The sequence below is a fragment of the Phyllobates terribilis genome, unplaced genomic scaffold (assembly GCF_046119375.1).
Source record: "Phyllobates terribilis strain yellow unplaced genomic scaffold, ASM4611937v1 Scaffold_4__5_contigs__length_816908805, whole genome shotgun sequence".
Lineage (NCBI taxonomy): Eukaryota > Metazoa > Chordata > Amphibia > Anura > Dendrobatidae > Phyllobates > Phyllobates terribilis.
Window position 1 is genome coordinate 68,580,120 of NW_027362764.1, and position 23,622 is coordinate 68,603,741.

A 23,622-nucleotide genomic window follows, 5' to 3' on the forward strand; every position below is an offset into this window, starting at 1 on the left:
AGGAAAAAATAAAAACGCAAACATGAAAAATCACTCGATCCTTAAGGGGTTACAGTAATTAAAGTAGGCTTTTTTATTTATTTTTTCTATAAAACTTTACTGTAGTTTAGATTTCTTCAACCAGTTTGCTCCCAATTTTCATTTGCGAAAAGCTAGAGCATTTCATATGTCTTCATGGGTGTGAATTTGGCTGTTTTATGCAGTAAACCGTGCACAGACCCCCTGTTGTCTAGAAGCAGCTTGTCACTGCAAATCAGCTTAGTGAACCAATTAATAAATTCCTTCAAAACACATTGCAGTCATTCTACTTAGCAGGCTTCTTTGTATTAACCTTTAAAGTCTTCATACTGCACTTGAGGCACTGGGATTCTATATGCTCTGGATATTTAGTTTCCTAACATGGGTGTCATCATGAGGACGAAGCATCCTTTTTGGATAAAAGCATTTTTCTTTTCATTTTGTATACTCTACATGGAAGCACATGCTGAATCCCGCCATGAGGAAACCAACCAGACCTACAGCTACAGAGGACTTCTGCAAACTCTTCATACTTTAATGCCTGGAAATGAAACAGATCTCCGCAGGAACAGCTCAAAAGAGATTTTAACATTATTGCTGGAGAAGGTCGAATGTCCTAGCAATTTAAATGGCAGACAGCAAACTTGTAATCGGGTCAGTAAGTGATTATGAAAACCTGAGCCACAAATGTTTTTTTCCAACTCATGCTAATATTTAATCCATAGTTTTTATCTTTACAATTTGAGATTGAAATTTACAATTTCTAAAAAAAAAATGCAAGTTGTTGTTTTAGTTAAAATGGTAATTACTTATTTAAATGTATATATTTTTTTCAATTACATTTAGTTTATTTTTTACTTTTCCTGCAAAATGTAGATTTAAAACAAAGTGTATTTTGCAATTGTATTTCATAAATGTGTAGTTTTATAAAATATGTATGTATATGTATTATATACATATAGAGTGAGAGACAGAAATACAATCAATTATATTAAAACGCATTGTAATTGTAGCATTAAAACAGTGCAAGCATAGGTAAATAGATTTTATTTAGTTTGAGGTAAGTATGTTGGCACACAGAATTAGTATTCCGGTAGCATTCTTTATGCCACACCACAGTCATTGTGTCAGTGTACGTGCTCAGAATATTTTTTCTTCAGTTCAAGAGTTCTGAATATCCCAAGAAGTTGCATTTAGAAAGAAAACTTAAGCCTTTGCAATGCAATGGAGATAATTTTGTAAAAAAACAATATATGTGATTTTTCACCAACATTTTTCATGAACTTAAAATTTAGGATGTTGGGCATAGAAATGAAAAACTTTCAATTGAAATTAATTTTGAATGTATTTTCTGCAAATTTGACAGAATTAACATAATTATATTTTTAAATAAATATACATAATACAACAATGTTATTCTTAAATGATTCAATAAAATGTAGTAATTATTGTTTTATAGGGACTAGCATTTAAAATGATTATTAGTAACAATGATAACAACAACGATCCACCAATTATCAAAAATTAGACTCACTGTCACTCCATTTACTTGTTGTATTCCGAATTCCTACAGTAAATTTTATACAGTACTTGCCTAACCTTTTGATAAAATGTTTTACTATTATTCTAAGCCATAAGAAGTGGATTATTACTCTATATATCTCTTATCACATCATGGTCTGAAATTTATAAATTTGTGCAGTCTTAGGTCATACTGGGAACCTACATAATTCAATACAATTCTTAAGGAAACACTCTTCAAAAGACTAACACCGCGTATCCGAGACAAGGATTAAAAGAACACCAAAGAAAGAATTCCTTTATCATTCTCTGCTCTCTCAGGCCCAGGACTAAGCAAGCTTGCTCGTTATTTTTTCTAAGCTTCTACTGGAGTCTACGTTGAGAGTACGGCCACCCCTGCACTGATGTTGTCTATGAGACAAAGGTTTGGCAGGAATTGCACCCCTTGGACTCACATCGATTTGACATTTATGAGAAATCTTGTGGATGTGTCAAAAATATCTGAGCTTAAAATAAACCCTTAAGACCTTCCACTACTTTTGTAGCCCTACTTTGGACCCATTGAATTTTATAAATTGCTTTTTGATGGTGAAGTTTCCAGAACTGAACAAAGTTAGTTAACTCTTTTATATCATTTATTTTCTGATCCACCATAAAATGTTTTTTCCTCTTAGGAGTTAATGGTCTATGGAAAATATTTAGCACCAATCCACTGCTGGGGCTGCCACCAATCACTAAAATAAGAGATCAAAATCCTCATTATGGAGGAGTTTAAATGGAACTGTGACTGTGCATGTGCAATCTTGCGCCACTACAAGACAATGGACTGACAGATAACTGGACACAATATTCAGGTATCTCCATCAGTCTTATAAACAATTAATTTAGCAGTAGTGGACATGCATTACCCACGCCCCATTTAAACTCCTACAGATCATGGGTTTGGAACTTCCATTCTAGTGATTCATGGGAGTCCTACCTCTGTGAACCCTAGTTATTATAAGCAAGGAGTGATAATGATTTTTATTATCTAGCCCCTTTCAAGTCCTTGTCCTGCCCTTCAGAATAACTTATTACCAGCTTTGGCTACCAGTTGATAGATGATGGACTTCAGTCATGAATGCCAAGTTTACTTTTGACACTTGTTTACAAGATGTAAAATAAATTTAGTCAGAGGTAAACATTATTGATCTGCATCTAATTAAATAATTAGTGATGAAATGCAATTTATAACTTCCTAAGTATATCCGATATAGGTTTTGCTAAATTGAAAATCAACTTGTTTAAAAAAAAATATTTGATTGTTATTCAAACTAAATATTACAAATGTACAGTACAGACCAAAAGTTTGGACACACCTTCTCATTTAAAGATTTTTCTGTATTTTCATGACTTTGAAAATTGTACATTCACACTGAAGGCATCAAAACTATGAATTAACACATGTGGAATTATATACTTAACAAAAAAGTGTGAAACAACTGAAAATATGTCTTATATTCTAGGTTCTTCAAAGTAGCCACCGCTTTGATGACTGCTTTGCACACTCTTGGCATTCTCAGGGGTATGAGACGGTAGAAATAAAGAATGTGCTCACCCCCATCTTGCTATATGCCTCAATCCATGTATATATGCTGCCCCCCAATCCATTTATATATGCTGCCTTCCCCCCTCAATCCATGTATATATGCTGCCTACCCCCCTAATCCATGTATATATGCTGCCTTCACCTCACCAATCCATGTATATATGCTGCCTTCACCCCCTCCGCCAATCCATGTATATATGCTGCCTCACCCCCACCAATCCATGTATATATGCTGCCTTTCTCCCCTAATCCAAGTATATATGCTGCCTCCCCAATCCATGTATATATGCTGCCTTCCCCTCAATCCATGTATATATGCTGCCTCACCCCCACCAATCCATGTATATATGCTGCCTGCCCCCCAATCCATGTATATATGCTGCCTTACCCCAATCCATGTATATATGCTGCCTCCCCCCCAATCCATGCATATATGCTGCCTCCCCCCTACCAATCCATGTATATATGCTGCCTTCCCCCAATCCATGTATATATGCTGCCTCCCCCCCAATCCATGCATATATGCTGCCTCCCCCCTACCAATCCATGTATATATGCTGTCTCCCCCCACCAATCCATGTATATGTGGCGCCCTGCTACGCACAGGTGCCACAGAACCCAGTAGGGTGCATGGATGGACTTCTCCACAAGAGGCCCTCACACATTCACATACCTCCACCCTACCACCTCAGACCAGTAGAGGGAGCCCGATAGGGATATATATAGGGAGGGTGGAGCCAGGCAGCTCAGTTAGTTCTGTGAGAAGTCAGAAGTTAGTTCAGAGTGTGTGCTGGCACTTAGACCAGCGAAGACGCAGCTCGTCTGCTGCTGCCGTAGTGAGGGCCCTGAGTGTGGCTGACGGCGAGGAGGAAAGGAGAGAGGAGTTGAGGGGGGCAGAGGAGCGTACCAGGCTCACCCCGAAGTATACACCGGACACCGGGTCAGCGCCTGCGGGGGCCCTTTATACCCATTAGGGACCACCGGATACCTGGAGGACTACATGTCCCAGGTTGACCAACACTGTCTATTGTACCATGGTTAGGAGTCACGGAGGCCCCAGCATCCAGGGAGAGTGATCTCCAAGAGAAGGCCCTACCACCAGGTCAGCAGGTGCAAGGGAGAAAGAGAGACAGTAACAAAGCCAGGCCTAGCTCCAGGCAGGTTAGAAGCTTAGCAAGTGGTAGCAACGGATCAGGAGGCCCTATACCCGCTCACTGGGGAGAGTCCAGAAGTGCACCCTGCGTATTGAGTACCCTGGACCATACCTGCATCTCCACCAGTAAAGGTACCGAACCGAACCCCCATGTGAGTGTCTGTCATTTCTCCCTGAACCATCCTGGCCGTCTCTCACCCATCCACCATCCGTTCCCCCACGCTGCCCTGAGGCCGCTCCACCTGTGGGGAGCCGTTCCATCACAAGCTGCCCTACCATCTGCCTCAGAGGACTGCTCCTCAGCGGCAGCTCCCTTTAGCCACATTCCACAGGTGGCGTCACAAACACTTTACAAATCCCCTATAAATAATGCCCTTTTGGGTGACCGCCCTGGGCCACGGACCGGGTCAGCCACCGTGATCCCCCACCAGCATCTGGAGGCCCGGCTGCTGAGTACCCCACTGCCCTGGGGGCGCGTCATATATATGCTGTCTCCCCCCCACCAATCCATGTATATACGCTACCTCCCCCCCACCAATCCATGTATATATGCTGCCTCCCCCCCAGTTCATGTATATATGCTGCCTTCCCCCCATCCATGTATATATGCTGCCTCCACCCAATCCATGTATATATCCTGCCTCCCCCCCTAATCCATGTATATAGGCTGCCTTCCCCCCCATCCATGCATACAGTTAGATCCATATATATTTGGACAGAGACAACATTTTTCTAATTTTGGTTCTAGACATTGCCACAATGAATTTCAAACAAAACAATTCAGATGCAGTTCAAGTTCAGACTTTCAGCTTTCATTTGAGGGTATCCAATTGGAATGAAGGGTTGGATGAAGGGTTTAGGCATTTCAGCTCCTTAACATGTGCCACCCTGTTTTTAAAGGGACCAAAAGTAATTGGACAGATTAAATAATTGTAAATAAAATGTTCATTTCTAGTACTTGGTTGAAAACCCTTTGTTGGCAATGACTGCCTGAAGTCTTGAACTCATGGACATCACCAGACGCTGTGTTTCCTCCTTTTTGATGCTCTGCCAGGCCTTCACTGCGGTGGTTTTCATTTGCTGTTTGTTTTTGGGCCTTTCTGTCTGAAGTTTAGTCTTTAACAAGTGAAATGCATGCTCAATTAGGTTCAGATCAGGTGACTGACTTGGCCATTCAAGAATATTCCACTTCTTTGCTTTAATAAACTCCTGGGTTGCTTTGGCTTTATGTTTTGGGTCATTGTCCATCTGTAGTATGAAACGACGACCAATCAGTTTGGCTGCATTTGGCTGGATCTGAGCACACAGTATGGCTCTGAATACATCAGAATTCATTCGGCTGCTTCTGTCCTGTGTCACATCATCAATAAACACTAGTGACCCAGTGCCACTGGCAGCCATTCATGCCCAAGCCATCACACTGCCTCCGCCGTGTTTTACAGATGATGTGGTATGCTTTGGATCATGAGCTGTACCACGCCTTCGCCATACTTTTCTCTTTCCATCATTCTGGTAGAGGTTGATCTTGGTTTCATCTGTCCAAAGAATGTTCTTCCAGAACTGTGCTGGCTTTTTTAGATGTTTTTTAGCGAAGTCCAGTCTAGCCTTTTTATTCTTGATGCTTATGAGTGGCTTGCACTGTGCAGTGAACCCTCTGTATTTACTTTCATGAAGTCTTCTCTTTATGGTAGATTTGGATATTGATACGCCTACCTCCTGGAGAGTGTTGTTCACTTGGTTGGCTGTTGTGAAGGGGTTTCTCTTCACCATGGAGATTATTCTGCGATCATCCACCACTGTTGTCTTCCGTGGGCGCCCAGGTCTTTTTGCATTGATGAGTTCACCAGTGCTTTCTTTCTTTCTCAGGATGTACCAAACTGTAGATTTTGCCACTCCTAATATTGTAGCAATTTCTCGGATGTTTTTTTTCTGTTTTTGCAGCTTAAGGATGGCTTGTTTCACCTGCATGGAGAGCTCCTTTGACTGCATGTTTACTTCACAGCAAAACCTTCCAAATGCAAGCACCACACCTCAAATCAACTCCAGGCCTTTTATCTGCTTAATTGAGAATGACATAACGAAGGGATTGACCACACCTGTCCATGAAATAGCCTTGGAGTCAATTGTCCAATTATTTTTAGTCCCTTTAAAAACAGGGTGGTACATGTTAAGGAGCTGAAACTCCTAAACCCTTCATCCAATTTTAATGTGGATACCCTCAAATGAAAGCTGAAAGTCTGAACTTCAACTGCATCTGAATTGTTTTGTTTAAAATTCATTGTGGTAATGTCTAGAACCAAAATTAGAAAAATGTTGTCTCTGTCCAAATATATATGGACCTAACTGTATATGCTGCCTCCCCCCACCAATCCATGTATTTATGCTGCCTTCCCCCTCAATCCATGTATATATGCTGCCTCCCCCCATCCATGTATATATGCTGCCTTCCCCCAATCCATGTATATATTCTGCCTCCCCCCCATCCATGTATATATGCTGCCTCCCCCCCACCAATCCATGTATTTATGCTGCCTCCCCCCCAATCCATGTATATATGCTGCCTTCCCCTCCATCCATGTATATATGCTGCCTCCCCCCAATCCATGTATATATGCTGCCTTCCCCCCTAATCCATGTATATATGCTGCCTTCCCCCCCTCAATCCAGGTATATATGCTGCCTCCCCCCACCAATCCATGTATATATGCTGCCTTTCCCCCCATCCATGTATATATGCTGCCTTCCTCCATCCATGTATATATGCTGCCTCCCCCATCCATGTATATATGCTGCCTCCCCCCCACCAATCCATGTATTTATGCTGCCTTCCCCCCCAATCCATGTATATATGCTGCCTTCCCCCATTCATGTATATATGCTGCCTCCCCCCTCAATCCATGTATATATGCTGCCTTCCCCATCCATGTATATATGCTGCCTTCCCCCATCCATGTATATATGCTGCCTTCCCCCATCCATGTATATATGCTGCCGTCCCCCCAATCCATGTATATATGCTGCCTCCCCCCATCCATGTATATATGCTGCCTCCCCCCCACCAATCCATGTATTTATGCTGCCTTCCCCCCCAATCCATGTATATATGCTGCCTTCCGCATCCATGTATATATGCTGCCTCCCCCCCAATCCATGTATATATGCTGCCTTCCCCCAATCCATGTATATATGCTGCCTGCCCCCTCAATCCATGTATATATGCTGCCTCCTCCCCAATCCATGTATATATGCTGCCTCCCCCCTCAATCCATGTATATATGCTGCCTCCCCCCCTACCAATCCATGTACTGTATATACGCTGCCTCCCCCCACCAATCCATGTATATATGCTGCCTCCCCCCTAGCAATCCATGTATATATGCTGCCTCCCCCCTCAATCTATGTATATATGCTGCCTTCCCCCAATCCATGTATATATGCTGCCTCCCCCCTACCAATCCATGTACTGTATATACGCTGCCTCCCCCCCCACCAATCCATGTATATATGCTGCCTCCCCCCTAGCAATCCATGTATATATGCTGCCTCCCACCCCCACCAATCCATTTATATATGCTGCCTTCCCCCCATCCATGTATATATGCTGCCTCCCCCCAATCCATTAAATACACATCGACCAACATTCGTAGCATCATGGGTAGGAAATATAGAAGAAAAACAGCTTATACTCCATAACCATGAAAACATAGCCTACTCAAAAGTAAATACAAAAACTAGAGAAAACTGAGTATATGGCATCAAATAGAAAAAGCTTTATTAAGAGTAAAAGAATCACATAATAAAATACATATCTCAAGTAAATGTGAGTTGCAGAGCATGTCAGGGTAAGAAGGCATATGGAAAAATGGCCATAGTCATGCTTAAACCAAGGGGAAGCAAGTACCAATGTACATAAGTGGTCAGGAAAAAATCCTGGTACATACACTAAATGAAACAATCTTCCCAGATCACAGGGTTAACCAAGTCTCCATACATGATAAGACATTAGGGTGGAAGCAAATAGTGAGTTATTTAAAGAGTCAATAGCATTCTGGAACTACAATATACATATATATATAGGCTACTACAGGCATCAAACATCAGAGGAAATAACTCAGATATGTGTTGCTTCAGACATGAATAACTCACCCGTCTAAATATCAATAAGAGTGAAAGAAGAGGGGAAGAGAGAGATAAGGGGGTGGACCAAAGGAGCAGGAGCGAGCAGATGTAGAGCCCACAAGCCTCGACGCGCGTTTCGCGTGATATGCTTTCTCAAGAGGCGTCGCTGTTCCAAATACCGGCGTCTTTTTAAATATAGCGCTAAAATGGTCACATGTTCGGTCATGTGACCGGAAGAAGATGGCCGCCAACCGGAAGGCGTATCCGCCGCATGCGTGGGGACCACCACACCGTCCCGCCCCCCGCCGTGTCCGTCAAGACAACGGCGATGCCCCGGAAGCGCTGACAGAACAACACCCGGAGCGTCGCCAACGCCATGGAGACTAACACGCGGGACCGTAGGAGGGTAAGTAGCCCCGCGCATGCGCACCGCCCACCTAATAAAGCTGCATCATACCATCACCATAGCAATATATCCAGATCTTAAATAGACACAGATCTATAACATCATATATATTAGACATACAAGTCAATGTAAACATGATAAAGATTCATATAATGAGATGCAAGGATTCGCAGGCTTGGGTCTCATGGCAGAAGGTGGGCAGTCAGTTAAGTCCATCAAAGCTGGTCAGTCATTCATCTATATTTTGATTCACAGGCGTTTTCAAAAGAATAAGGACATCAGAGCCGGAATAGGGACCATTGTTATAAAGACTAAAATCAAAAAGGTGAAAGAAAAAAAAAAATAGGAAGAATTAAAAGAAATGTTAAAATTGGGAAAACCACATAAGCACGCCCCGCCACTGTAGGTATATATTAGATAGCAGGGACCACAAGAGAGCACAAAAACTTATATGTAGAGCAACCAGACTGTTAAGTCAGGTGTAACACGGGGAGGATATCAAATACCCCTAAACCAGTGTCGCTCATCCCAATATCAATTGAATCATCAAAAACATATATATATGATAGTACATCCAAGACGCAGAACAGCACCATCATGGATCATAGAAATGATGAAAAGCCTAGATTTTCGTTCAGACCCCGCAGTGCCCAGGTGTCAAGAGTAATGATCCATCTTGCCTCCTTTTGTGCCAGGAGGCGTTTGGCATTGCCTCCCCGGGAGCCGAGACACACTTTATCAATCCCCTGCACCTTAAGCGAACGAGGGTCACAGTTGTGAACAGCCTTAAAGTGCCGGGGTAGTGTCTTCAACTCCCGAGGATCTGTAATTGTCCGTGCTGCGCCAATGTCCCGCACATGTTCTATTTGATGCCATATACTCAGTTTTCTCTAGTTGTTGTACTCCCCCAATCCATGTATATATGCTGCCTTCCCCAATCCATGTATATATGCTGCCTTCCCCAATCCATGTATATATGCTGCCTCCCCCCAATCCATGTATATATGCTGCCTCCCCCCAATCCATGTATATATGCTGCCTTTCCCCCCCAATCCATGTATATATGCTGCCTTTCCCCCCCAATCCATGTAATATGCTGCCCCCCCCCTCCAATTCATGTATATATGCTGCCCCCCCCCCATCCTACTGGTGCATACAAAAAAAAAGCCTAATAAACGCTCCTACTCACCTTCCTTCCTGTCCTGCGCTGCATCCTCTCCTGTAGCCGGCAGCTGACTCCAGCGTCCTAGCGACGGGGCGCATGATGTCACTGTCATACGCCTAGTCGCGTGGACGCCACGCATGGGCCTGCAAGTTTGTGCGCTGCAATACACTTCAGCTAGTTGTGTGTCAGAGAACTCACATCTAGCTGAAGTAGGGGCTGGCGTCAGCGAGCTCTGAGTACTCACCCGCCCGGCCAGGTCCAGGAGCGCTCATGCTGCGGTGACGGCACGCATGCCCTTAGGGAGGGCTCTGCGTGTCCCCTCTGGCACGCGTGCGATAGGTTCTCTAGCATTGCTGTAGAGTCTTTGAAACAGTACAGCCCCTTTAACATCACATAGATATTATAGATATTACAGACCAATTTGGTACCACACTGTGTTTTGCTGCGTATCATACTTTTAAATTAATATAGTGTATAATTTTGTGCAAATCTAAAAGCCTTTTTCATACTGCCAGCCCCTACTTTCCTCGTCTGGCCCTTCTTCCCACTACACAATCAATGCTTGCTGCTGAAGCAAATGACAATTTCACCAGATATCAACAGCCCCAAAGAAGAGATCCCAGGGGGTGGTCTAAAAATGATAAAAGACTTTGCTATGGCCAATAAACGGTGCCTTTTTTTGCTTTGCTGAATATATCTGGGTCCATCACTGCATGCAAATAGGGGGGTGAAGGCATGTGATTCCAGTTCCCTTTGACCCATGGTCCCATTTCAGCTACTGCACTGTCAAAATGTTCGTCACATCCTCAACAACTTACCATGTTTTCTCATGTGTTATATTGCTTTAGTGTCTTCAAGCTGATACTCTTCTATCAATGGCTGGTAAAGGACTCACAAGTAAATTGGATGATGATACAATGCAGAAGATATCAGTCATTCTTCTGTTCTATATACTGAATAAGGAAGACTTCTGCTCCTCATCTTCTGATGTGTTGAACATGGACTATCTATTCTATCGCAACAGTATACTCAATCTAAGGAAAGATGAAGACTGTCATTATTTGTCTACCAACGAACTAGAGAATATTCTACAGGAAACAAGGCGCCATTTCCAAATAGTCCATGGACAAGGGGTAAGACGTATATCTGGTTTACACTAGTTTTCGAATAACAATATAGATTTTAGGAAAATCATATAATTTACTATGCAGGAACTGTTAAAAATGCAATAAAGTCCCCAGCCAGTACCTTGGGAACAGTTCAATCAATCTGTATCCCAATTGCTCTATTTCCATTATCTATCTATTATATGATCCCCTACCGATAGAGCATGTATGCAAACATATGGTTGTCCTCTTTTTGGAATAACTTTGTTTTTTTACTTAGAGGGTGTAAGGTTTCACTCACTTTCAGGCAGGTAGGATTCACACTGGTGCAAGCAGACAATGTGGCTGAGTCCAAGCAGGTGAAGTTTATTATCTTCATAAACTTCAGAGGACTCCAGGCAAAACAAAAACAATTATAACAGAAGAAAACAATGTCCTCATGAAGTACAGGGTCGCCCATTTACAATTAAGTTCATTCAAGTCTGCAAAGGATCACAGGTCCCTACACCTTACAGAGCCAAGTTCCACAAGTGCTTACACCTGTACTGATAGACAACTCTGCAGCAGCTCAGCTTCCCTTTTACACCAGCTGCACCTCCTGAATTGGAGGATGGGAGTGACCAGTCCTGCCCAGCTCTTCCAGATTGTTCCTAAAACCTGGACCCAAAATCTGGGCCCATTAAAAACACCTCTCAGAACTTCTGGAGCCTTCTTCTCCAGCTTTCATATCACCAAGGCTAGGCACCTCGGTGTCATATATACTCCTTCTTGGACCTGTCTAGATGCTTTCTTACAAGGGGACTTGTCACCTGGGCAAAAAAATGTGGTAGATACCTTTTAAAAATCCCTGAACGCCGGCAATTCTGATTCTTTTTTCCACTCTGCGCTGCATCGCTCTATTGCAGAGATATTCACATTTGTTGCAGTTGGAGCTCAATATGTGAAATCTCTGCTTGTAGGCATTTCTTCAGAGACTTTTCCAGGGGCATGCACTTTTATTCCTCCAGGATGCTGCCAATATAGCTGTGCAGTGTCTGTTAAATTAACTGTTGAGCTATGATTGTGATCATCTAGGAGAAAGGGGTTGAAAGCATATGCCTCCGAAGAAGTTTTTGAAGAGATACCTACATGCAAAGATTTCTCACATTAAGCTACAAAAGGAACAAATGTGAATATCTCTGCAATGGAGTGAAGCAGAGCAAAATGGAAAAATCAGCAGAATTAGAAGAGCTCAGTATTTCTTACATGTTATAATGATTTTTTGAGCAAGTGACAGGTCCTCTTTAAATGCAAGTATTTGGAGCTAAAAATAATTTTAGCAATTAGGTTTCATTAAAAATGTTCCATCGTTTGGTTTTTACAACTTCTTTGTTTCCCTGTACATTTAACTTTGATGTGGTCTGCGGTCATAAATCAGCTGTGATCAAGTCAGAGAAAGACAGATAAAAGAGATTTATACTCTCTCATCAGACCATCAAATCCAGCTCACTGACTGATTCTCAGATAATTTATTCTACAGCCAGCAATAGACATTGCAATACTGAGGCTACAGAAAGCAAATGGTGCAAAATTTTAGATGAACCTCAATTGCAAAAATGATTTTTAACCACAAATATATGCATTTATGTAAAAAAAATGTCCCAAAAAGGTGAACAATTTGATCTGATAAAAAAATATATATATACAGTCATGGCTGAAAGTGCTGGCACCCTTTACATTTTTCCAGAAAATAAATGTATTTCTGCTAGAAAATTATTGCAATTTTGCAATCACACATGTTTTGTTATACACATGTTTATTTCTTTTGTGTGTATTGGAGCACAAAAAACTGGAAAAAAGGCAAATTGGACATAATTTTACACAAAACCCCAAAAATGGGCCAGACCAAATTGTTGGCACCCTCAACATAATACTTGGTTGCACGCCCTTTGGAATAAATAACTGCAATCAATCGCTTCCTATAACCATCAGCAAGCTTCTTACACCTCTCAACTGGAATTTTGGACCACTCTTCTTTTGCAAACTGCTCCAGGTCTCTCATATTTGTAGGCGCCTTCTCCCAACTGCAATTTTAAGATCTCTCCACAAGTGTTCAATGGGATTTAGATCCGGACACATTTCTGGCCACTTCAGAACTCTCCAGTGTTTGTTTCCATCCATTTCTGGTGGCTTATTGAAGTATGTTTGGGATCATTGTCCTGCTGGAAGACCCATGACCTAGGACACAAACCCAGATTTCTAACACTGGGCACTACATTTCGAACCAAAATCCTTTGATAATCTTCAGATATCATTATGCCTTGAACACAGTCAAGGCACCCCGCGCCAGAGACAGTAAAACAGCCCCAAAACATCTCAGAACAACCTCTATATTTGCGTGTAAGTATTGTGTTCTTTTCTTTGTAGACTTCATTCCGTTTTCAATAAACAGTAGATTGATGTGCTTTATCAAAAAGCTCTATCTTGGTCTAACCTGTCCACAAGACACTTTCCCAGAAGGATTTTGGCTTACTCACATACATTTTGTCAAACTGCAGTCTAGCTTTTTTACATCTCTGTATGAGCAGTGGGGCCCTTCTGGGTCTCCTGCTGACGCGCCCCTTGGGCCGTGGGGTACTCGGCAGCCGGGCCCCTGGATGCCGATGGGGGATATTGTGGCGCCCCTGAGGGTTCGACCGCCACAGGGATGCTGCACCTCTTTAATGGGGTGTAGTGTTCCTCCTTTGAGGTAAGAACAGTGCGATGGTCAGGACCCTACCTCCACATCCAACACAACACTTCTCCCACCAGAGGGGGCTAGAAGGCATTAGGTGCTGCCCCTACTGGAGTTGGGAGACTGGGGAACCAAGAGATAGGGGAACCAATTAGTGGGTGAGGGTGGAGGACTCACATTTTAGTGACACTTTAAATTTCATATTTAATACACAGCCATCTTGGCTCTGGGTTCTTTTGATGGTTCTTTGACTGTTCTCTGAACGTGACCTTCCTCCCTGAGCGTGGATCCTGTGTGGACCTGCAGAGGATGGAGGCACGGCTCCCGTACCCCGGCCTTGGGTCGAGGGGCAGGCTGCAGACGATGTATGTCTCAGCCCGGTCAAGGACCATGACCAAGAAGGCCCGGAGCTTAGGAGTGTAGCTCCACCGCAAATTGATCCCGGGGGAAATGCAGACGGAGCGGTATACGCCATCTGTCCTCGCCTACCTGATGTATTCAGAGGGATTCCGGCTGCAAGAGGGGTACCGGCCCCCGATACCTGACCTTGCTACTCCACGTCCTGGTCAGGGAAGCCCAGTAGGCCCAGAGGATCCCATCGGGTAACGGAAGGAGCGGAGCTGCCAACCGTACCCTTTTTCTGAGTGAAGTTCAGAGGGAGGCCCGGCCTATCTACACACACACAGACAGGAAAGGACCCGGCCTGAAGTCTAGGAACACTCCGGTGCAGGGTCCTGATTGAACACTCGACTTACTCGGAGGTTGATGGACCCTCGTCTCTGGTGACCGCAGAACTCCACGAGGAGCAGGGAGAAACCTTGAAGCTGTACTCTACACCATGAGTAAAAAACCCTGGAAGTTAACCCCTTTGGCCTCCGGACTCTTTATTCTGCATTACACCGCACTACGCAGCACCAGACCTCCTACACTACGACTCCCTCCATCCTTTGTCTCTGCCCTGAGGCCCTGCTCTGCCTGTGGGGAGTAGTAACAACGACGGCTGCCACAGCATCCCGCCTCAGAGGACTGCTGCAGTGCTGGTGGCCTTCACCAGGTACCACAGGTGGCGTAGTCGATAGCAACCACTCAACCCTGATAGCCCATTACATCCTTTTTAATGTGACGGCCCTGGGCACGGAGCGGGTCCGGGCCACGGCTGCACCCCATCTACCATACAGGACCCGGCTCCGAGTACCCCATCTTCCCAGGGTAGGGCTTCCAGCGCACGTCACAACTTGGCGTAGTCGGCAGGATCGCGTGCCCGCAGCAAAATAAGGAATTACCCATTGCCACTGGGTACTGTGTGCCTTACACCTTGAACGGTCGTTTTCCACTTAAAATGGCGCCCGCCCAAGAGGAATAGACGCCATAGTGCATCAAAAAGACAGTCTCCTAACACCTCCCATTGTGGGCCAGGCTCCCACATGGCGCCAAAAGTGTGGACCGCCCCTTCCATTAGAGACTGTCCGCGGGGTAATGCCCGTCAAAATGGATGGGCTGAATGAAGGCATGCCTGTCAGCATACCGCCGCGGGGCCGCCCTGAAAGAGGAGGAAGAAGAAACACAACAAGGTGCGGCCATTGCAGTTGGAGTTTGGCGACCTTCAGGAGCGGACATGGACGCTGCTGGAGTGCAACAAACGAGCCTTCCGAACCCGGCCCAGGTCCTTTCCCCGGCAGGGAGCGAAGCGGCACCAGACTTACAGCGAGAGACATTGAATTTCTCCAACAGGAAGCCCCGGGTCTTGCACGGAGACTGGATGAGGCCCAGAAGGCGGCGTCTGCTGCGTGGCGGGAGGAAATGCTGCTACGCATCCGGACCCGCCGCCAAGGAGCTGGATCTCAGGGAGAAGCGGTGACAGAGGTCGCAAGCGGCCCAGAGGTGGGTGAGTGTGCTACCCCTGCCCCGGCTGCTGAACCTACCGTACCCGTACTGGACCTCATGGCCGAGTATCTCCTGCCCGGCGCGGTCACCTAGGAGCAGGTCTTTGCCCAGGAGCTGCAAGCTTCTGCTATTGGAGGAGACCTGCATTGCCGCCCAACTCCCGAATCGGAAGTGCCTGAGGCTGCTGGGGTGTCCACCGATGCCAACCCGGACTGGTCCGCACTTGCAGAGGACCCGCAGCAACCCCCACTGACACCGCTACCCGCACCGACAGACACCTGGCCGGCGGCTGAGGAGTGGGCCTGGGACAACCAGGGGGGGGACCTGATCGGCTTCCCCCGGGAGACCCGGGCTGAAGCGCAGAGGAGGAGCGAGCGGTGCCGTGAGCAGATTCTCCAACTCAGCCGGGAGCAACGCCAGAGGGAGATCCGCTGCTAGTGCCTCAAGGTGCGCGCCAAGGCTGCAAAGCCCCGGGCCCGACAGGAGGAAGCTACCCGTCCAAGCCCCCGTGTGGAAGGGCAAGTAGTCCGCTTCCACCACGAGGCGGGGTGGGGATTCATTCGGATTTCCCAGCACGAGCACGATGTCTTCGGCAGCCGGCGGGACGTCGAGCCGCGACTGAAAAAGGGACACCCTGGCCGGAACCTCGTCCCGGGTGACATAGTCAAGTACACCCGCCACAATGGGGTGCGGGGGTGGTACGCCCTGGACGTCCACAAGGTGTCCGGGGGCGAAGCCCCCTCGCGCTCAGCCTCAGAGGACCGGTCAGCCTCCACGGGAGGAATGACCCTTTTCCCAGGAGGGAACCCGAGAGTTAAGCAGCCTCGCAGTTGTAACTTGTTTAAAGTTGTACTGTTTATGTTATGTTCTAATTTAAATCCCGGTTTCTAGAGACATTGGTCACTGCGGACTTGCAGCAGACAGACTCCTTACTTGTAAATAGTTTGCATCTCTTTAGGTGCTCCTTATTGGTTTTATGTAAAACCGCGGCTATTCCTACCTCAGACCTCAGAAGAAAAACCTGTCTGGAGTGACTCTCCTGGAGGTCCAACTCGGGATCTTCATGCCCTGCAGGCACCCCAGGGCCTACGTTGGGGGTTTGGGACAGGTCCCTCACGCTTCTGAACTGCCTTTTCGTCCTTGCACCTTAACCCGTCAGTCTGTGCATAAATGCCTCTAGATAATTCTAGCACTTTTATGTTTTTATACCTTTGTACTTTTATATTGTTATATTTTGTTTGAAACGTTTAAGAAGAAGTGCCTCCCATAAAGGGAAGTTGGTTTATTGTTATATATATAAAAAAAAAAAAGACTGTACCAGGTATTACTCTCTTCGCAGCCCGCGGACGTGCTGTGTTTCACCAGGGGGGAATGTGGCGCCCCTGAGGGTTCGACCGCCACAGGGATGCTGCACCTCTTTAATGGGGTGTAGTGTTCCTCCTTTGAGGTAAGAACAGTGCGATGGTCAGGACCCTACCTCCACATCCAACACAACACTTCTCCCACCAGAGGGGGCTAGAAAGCACTAGGTGCTGCCCCTACTGGAGTTGGGAGACTGGGGAACCAAGAGATAGGGAAACCAATTAGTGGGTGAGGGTGGAGGACTCACATTTTAGTGACACTTTAAATTTCATATTTAATACCCAACCATCTTGGCTCTTGGTTCTTTTGATGGTTCTTTGACTGTTCTCTGAACGTGACCTTCCTCCCTGAGCGTGGATCCTGTGTGGACCTGCAGAGGATGGAGGTACGGCCCCCGTACCCCGGCCTTGGGTCGAGGGGCAGGCTGCAGACGATGTATGTCTCAGCCCGGTCAAGGACCATGACCAAGAAGGCCCGGAGCTTAGGAGTGTAGCTCCACCGCAAATGGATCCCGGGGAGGATGCAGATGGAGCGGTATACGCCACCTGTCCTCGCCTACCTGATCTATTCAGAGGGATTCCAGCTGCAAAAGGGGTACCGCCCCCTGATACCTGACCTTGCTACTCCACGTCCTGGTCAGGGAAGCCCGGTAGGCCCGGAGGATCCCATCGGGTAACGGAAGGAGCGGAGCTGCCACCCGTACCCTTTTTCTGAGTGAAGTTCAGAGGGAGGCCCGGCCTATCTACACACACACAGACAGGAAAGGACCTGGTCTGAAGTCTAGGAACACTCCGGTGCAGGGTCCTGATTGAACACTCGACTTACTCGGAGGTTGATGGACCTTCGTCTCTGGTGACCTCAGAACTCCGCGAGGAGCAGGGAGAAACCTTGAAGCTATACTCTACACTGTGAGTAAAAAACTCTGGAAGTTAACCCCTATGGCCTCCGGACTCTTTATTCTGCATTACACCGCACTACGCAGCACCAGACCTCCTACACTACGACTCCCTCCATCCTTTGTCTCTGCCCTGAGGCCTTGCTCCGCCTGTGGGGAGTAGCAACAACGACGGCTGCCACAACGTCCCGCCTCAGAGGACTGCAGCAGCGCTGGTGGCCTTCACCAGGTACCACAGGTGGCGTAGTCGATAGCAACCACTCAACCCTGATAGCTCATTACATCCTTTTTAATGTGACGGCCCTGGGCACGGAGCGGGTCCGGGCCACGGCTGCACCCCATCTACCATACAGGACCCGGCTCCGAGTACCCCGTCTTCCCAGGGTAGGGCTTCCAGCGTACGTCACAATATCACGGTGGCTGGCCCGGTCCGTAACCCAGGGCGGTCAGTAAAGAGGGGATATTTATAGGGGATTTGGAAAGTTCGTGACGCCACCTGTGGATTGCGGCTAAAGGGTGCCGCCGCTGCGGAGCAGTCCTCTGGAGCTGGTGTTACGGCAGCAGGGATGGTGTGGCTCTCCACAAGTAGAGCTAGCTCCAGGGCAGTGTAGTTAGTATAGGTTGTGCCGGGGGTTGTAGTGCCAGGAGGGAGAGATGACGCAGATGAAAGAATGGACGGAGGCAGTGCGGTGCAGTCATCCGAGTTTTTACTCACAGTTCTTATGACAGTTCCACTGGTGTACTGTACAGTTGTCGGCCTCCCACGTCGCGCTGCGTTCACCAGGCAGGGGTTCAGCACTTCCTCAGGCAGATTAGGAGTACCTGACAGAACCCCACTTTCTCATGTTCCTAGCTAGACCGTCTTCACGCTGGGTCTTTCTCCCTCCTGCCCTGCGCTTCCCACTCTCAATCCCGCTCGGGTGCTCTGAAGTCCCTCCTGTCTCGTCGGAGTTCCCGGACCTGCTTGACCCTCACGGGGATTAGAATGAGGCTTCGGCAACTGACTATGTAAGCTAGAAGCCTCCGGTTTTCCCAGCCGAGAGTTGGAGTAACACGGCTGGCCCACTTGGTCAAAGGTTCTCCTTTCAACAAGACAATGACCCTAAGCACACAGCTAAAAAAACAAAGGAGTGGCTTCAGAACAACTCTGTGACCATTCTTGACTGGCCCAGCCAGAGGCCTGACCTAAGCCCAATTGAGCATCTCTGGAGAGACCTGAAAATGGCTGTCCACCAACATTCACCATCCAACCTGACGGAACTGGAGAGGATCTGCAAGGAAGAATGGCAGAAGATCCCCAAGTCCAGATGTGAAAAACTTGTTGCATCATTCCCAAGAAGACTCATGACAGTACTAGCTCAAAAGGGTGCTTCTACTCAATACTGAGCAAAGGGTCTGAATACTTATGACCATGTGATATTTCAGGTTTTTTTTAATAAATTTGCAAAAATTTCTACGTTTTTTTTCAGTCAAGATGGGGTGCAGAGTGCACGTTAATGAGAAAAAAAATGAACTTTTTAGAATTTACCAAATGGCTGCAATGAAACAAAGAGTGAAAAATTTAAAGGGGTCTCGCTGTATATGTATGTATGCATGTATGCATCAAGTGTAAATTGATTTTTAAGAGCGTTTATTTAGTATTTGAAAAACATGGCTGCTTTCTTCCAAAAAAAATAGTGACTCCCTCTGCAGGTTGTTTGTGGTACAATTGCTGTTACAGGCGCTCTTCATCCAATCTCACTGAGCTATAGCTACTGTAATTTCAAAGAAAAATGGGTAAAAATTTCAGCCTCTAGATGTGCAAAGCTGGAAGAGACATCCCTGTAAAAGACGTGCAGCAGTAATTGCAGTGAAAGGAGGTCCTACAAAGTATTGACTCAGAGGGGCCAAATACAAATGCAATTTTGAGATTTATATTTTTAAAATATTTAGAAAACCATGTATCATTTCCTTTACACTTCACAAATACTTGCTGCTTTGTGTTGGTATATCACATAAAATCCAAATAAAATGCATTTAAGATTGTGGGTGTAACACGAAAAAATGTGGACAAGTTTACGGGGTATGAATACTCTTTCAAGGCTTTGCATTGTCATTGTCCAATGTACTAATCACGATACAAGATAATTAAAGTCCCTCATTTTGGTTTTTCAGTGTTCAGATGTCAGTTCTTTGGAGAAGGACTTTGGCGTGATGCACAATATAGATGAAATGAGTCTCCCCAAACTTGCTGAAGTGATTGTCACAGCCTCCATTCAACACATCTGCGTGAGAAGAGACTCATTACCCAGCGTGGACTTTTTTACAGATTCCATTTTCAAATCCTTAAATAGAACAAGTGAACTGTACGCTGCAGGTAAATCTTCTCAAATATTCAGAATATCAATGAAGGTATGAATATGTATGAATGTTCCATCATGAACAATATGTAGTTTGAGAGAGTGCTTTGTTCTTTAATACAAACTGTCACGTGTATCTCTATTTGCTCGGTCTCTATGTCTCCAATAATTAGATATGTTTTTCAGATTTAGGCTACGGAGTCGCACAGATTTTTGCATTGCGGATTTTGGTCACGCACTTTAGCTTCTGTACACATCATTTAAAAACGAATTGGGGATAACAGTACAGGTGTCACTTACAGCTTCTGATACCCAAATGCAAAATCAGTAACATTACTCTCCTCGCCCACCACTTGTCGCAGAGTGCATCTTCTTACAGTCACCACTGTACTTACGAGAGCTTCAATCAGCAAGATATCTTGAGTAAACAGTATTTACTTCATACTGGTTAAACATGAGATACACTTCAGATACAATTGAGATACACAGTCCGTGTGCTGCTTACATAACACATTCAGGAAAGAAAGAAAAACACAGGAAGTAAAAACAACCAACAATTGAGAGCTTTTCTCCCCTCATTATAGCAAGCATATAACTATACACACTTTCGCCATCTGCTGTCTGGTTAGCATAAAGTCCTCCTTTCACTTATAATAAGTCCTGATCTGTTGCATATGCCAACACCCTTTCTCAACAGTAAGGACTTATTCAATCAAACCCAACTTTTTTATTAGTCTCTGGTGTTTATCAGCATTCAACGCCTTCGTGAAGATGTCTGCTGTCATTTCTTCAGTAGGACAATACTCTAACTTCAAGACTCCTTGTTCCTGATGATCTCTCAAGAAATTATATTTCACATCAATATGCTTGGTTCTTGGATTGACTCTTTCCATCTGAGCAAGAACAAGACATCCTTGATTGTCCTCTTTCAGTTTTGTTGGTTCCAACTGTGGTTGTCCTAATTCTGTCAACAATTGTCTTAACCACAGTACTTCTTGACTCGCATGTGCTGCGGCAACATATTCTGCTTCTGTTGAAGACAGTGTCACAATTGACTCTTTCTTACTTGTCCAACTTATTGGTCCACCTGAGAGAAAAAAAATATGTCCACTGGTAGATCTTCTGTCAGTTGGATCTCCAGCCCAATCTGCATCAACATATCCTGTTAAAATGCAATTATCACTTGTGGGTAATTTCAGCTTAACATTGCTAGTTCCTTTCAAATAACGCATTACTCTCTTCACGGCACTCCAATCAGCTTTATTTGGTTTTGATACCTTTCTACTCAGGATTCCTACTGCTGCTGCGATGTCTGGTCTTGTAACGGTCGCTAGATACAGTACTTTTCCTATTGCTGTTCTTTATTCTTCATTATTTGTTAGAATATTTTTTTCACTGTTCATCTCTTTGAGATAATTATTTTCCATTGGAGACTTTACTGTTTTTGCATCCTTTAATCCAAATTTTTCTGTTATGTCTTGAATCATGTGATTTTGATTCAGTAGGAAACTTCCGTCTTCTTCTCTTTCTACCTGTATTCCTAGGTACTGTTTTACATTTCCCAAGTCTTTGATTTCGAAATGTTGCTTCAGGATTTTTATAATGTTTTCTTTATCCCTTTCTTGTTTAAAACAAATCAAAATGTTGTCTACATATACGAGTATATAAATCCATCTATTAATCAGCCTTTTTGTGTACAAGCATGGATCAGCTTTGCTTCTTTGAAATTTTTCATTTGTAAGTACTTCCGTGATTTTGTCATTCCACGCTTTAGCTTCTTGCTTTAAACCATATATGCTTTTCTGTAGTTTTCAAACTTTGTTTGGATTTCTTTCATCTTTGAATCCTGGAGGTTGTTCCATGTAAATGTCTTCTGTTAAATCTCCATTCAGAAAAGCTGTCTTTACATCCAGATGTCTCAGTTCCATCTGTTTCATTGCTGCAACTGTAAGTAAAGTTCTTATTGTAGCGTGTTTGACAACTGGAGCAAATGTCTCATCATAGTCTTCTCCATATTTTTGAGAATACCCTTTAGCTACGAGTCTTGCTCGGTATCTTTCAGCTGTGCCATCTGTTTGGTATTTTACTTTAAAAATCCATTTACATCCTATGGCTTTTCTTCCTTCTGGCAAATCTGTTAGTGTCCATGTATTTGAATCATGCATGGATTTAATTTCTGTTTCTGCTGCTTCTATCCATTTATTAGCTTCTTCTTCAGGAAGTTTAGATATGTCTTCCCAAGAGGTAGGCTCATAGATTTTTCTTATGCTTGTCTTGTATGAGAGACGTTTTGGTGGTTTTCCCTTGTTCTCTCTCATTGAACGTCTTGGTTCTGTGTCTGTTTGTAGTTGTGATTCTTCACTTTCAGTATTTTGTTCTTCATTAATTTCTACTTCTTTCTCATCAGATATTTCTGCAGTTATGTCACTATTGTTTTTCTCATTTTTTGTTTCAACTGAAATCATAATGTCTTCATTTAAATCTTCAATGAATGTCACACTGTTACTCACCGTAACTCTGTCTGTTTTGGCATCTAGGATTCTATATCCTTTGCAATTTTCACTATATCCAACGAATATTCCTTCCATGGATCTGTTTTGAAGTTTGGAACGTTTTTCTGTTGGAATGAATATAAAAACTTTACATCCAAAAACTTTTAAATGATTGACACTTGGTTTCATACCTTGCTACAGTTTATATGGAGTTTTCGTCAGTTTTCTGGAAAAAAAGTCGGTTCTAAGGATATGTAGCTGTCATTGCTGCCTCACCCCAATATTTCTCTGGTAGTTTGGAATCCGTCAGAATGCATCTTATCATTTCTGTTAGAGTTCTGTTTTTCCTTTCTGCTACTCCATTTTGTTCAGGTGTGTATGGAACAGTTTTCTGGTGTTCTATTCCATTTTGTCTTAAGTAGTCTTCTGTTCTGTGACCTGTAAATTCACCTCCATTATCACCTCTGATGACAATTGGCTTTCTTTGAAATTTGTTACTTGATCTTGTTACATAGTCTACAAGTTTATCAAAAACTTCACTTTTGTTTTTAATTAAGTATGTGACTGTGTATCTTGAGTAGTCGTCTATAAAAGTCAACATGTATCTATTGCCTCCTGATGTAGTCACTTTCATGGGTCCACATACGTCAGTATGCACCAAATCAAGTGGTCTTTCGCTTTTCATCTCACTTTCTTTTGGAATAGATATCCTTGTGGCTTTGGATTTTATACATTCACGTCTGACGGTAATTGAGCAATCTGATATCTTTAAATCTTTTGTCAATTCTTTTCTCTGTAGTTCCCTTATACTGTCAGGGTGTCTATGTCCTAGACGTCTATGCCACATGTGAATACAAGTTT

At 44.5% G+C, this 23,622-nt stretch overlaps 1 protein-coding gene across 1 annotated transcript in view; it reads left to right on the plus strand.

Annotated features, from left to right (window-relative positions):
- The first annotated feature begins 215 nt into the window (after positions 1-215).
- The window catches only part of SLC39A12 (solute carrier family 39 member 12), a 142,719-nt gene continuing 119,312 nt past the window's right edge, over positions 216-23,622 (plus strand). The window contains exons 1-3 of the mRNA XM_073677468.1: positions 216-672; positions 10,819-11,103; positions 20,085-20,286. Coding sequence (XP_073533569.1) covers positions 400-672; positions 10,819-11,103; positions 20,085-20,286 — 760 coding nt within the window. The 5' untranslated portion in view covers positions 216-399. The remainder of the gene's footprint in view (positions 673-10,818; positions 11,104-20,084; positions 20,287-23,622) is intronic.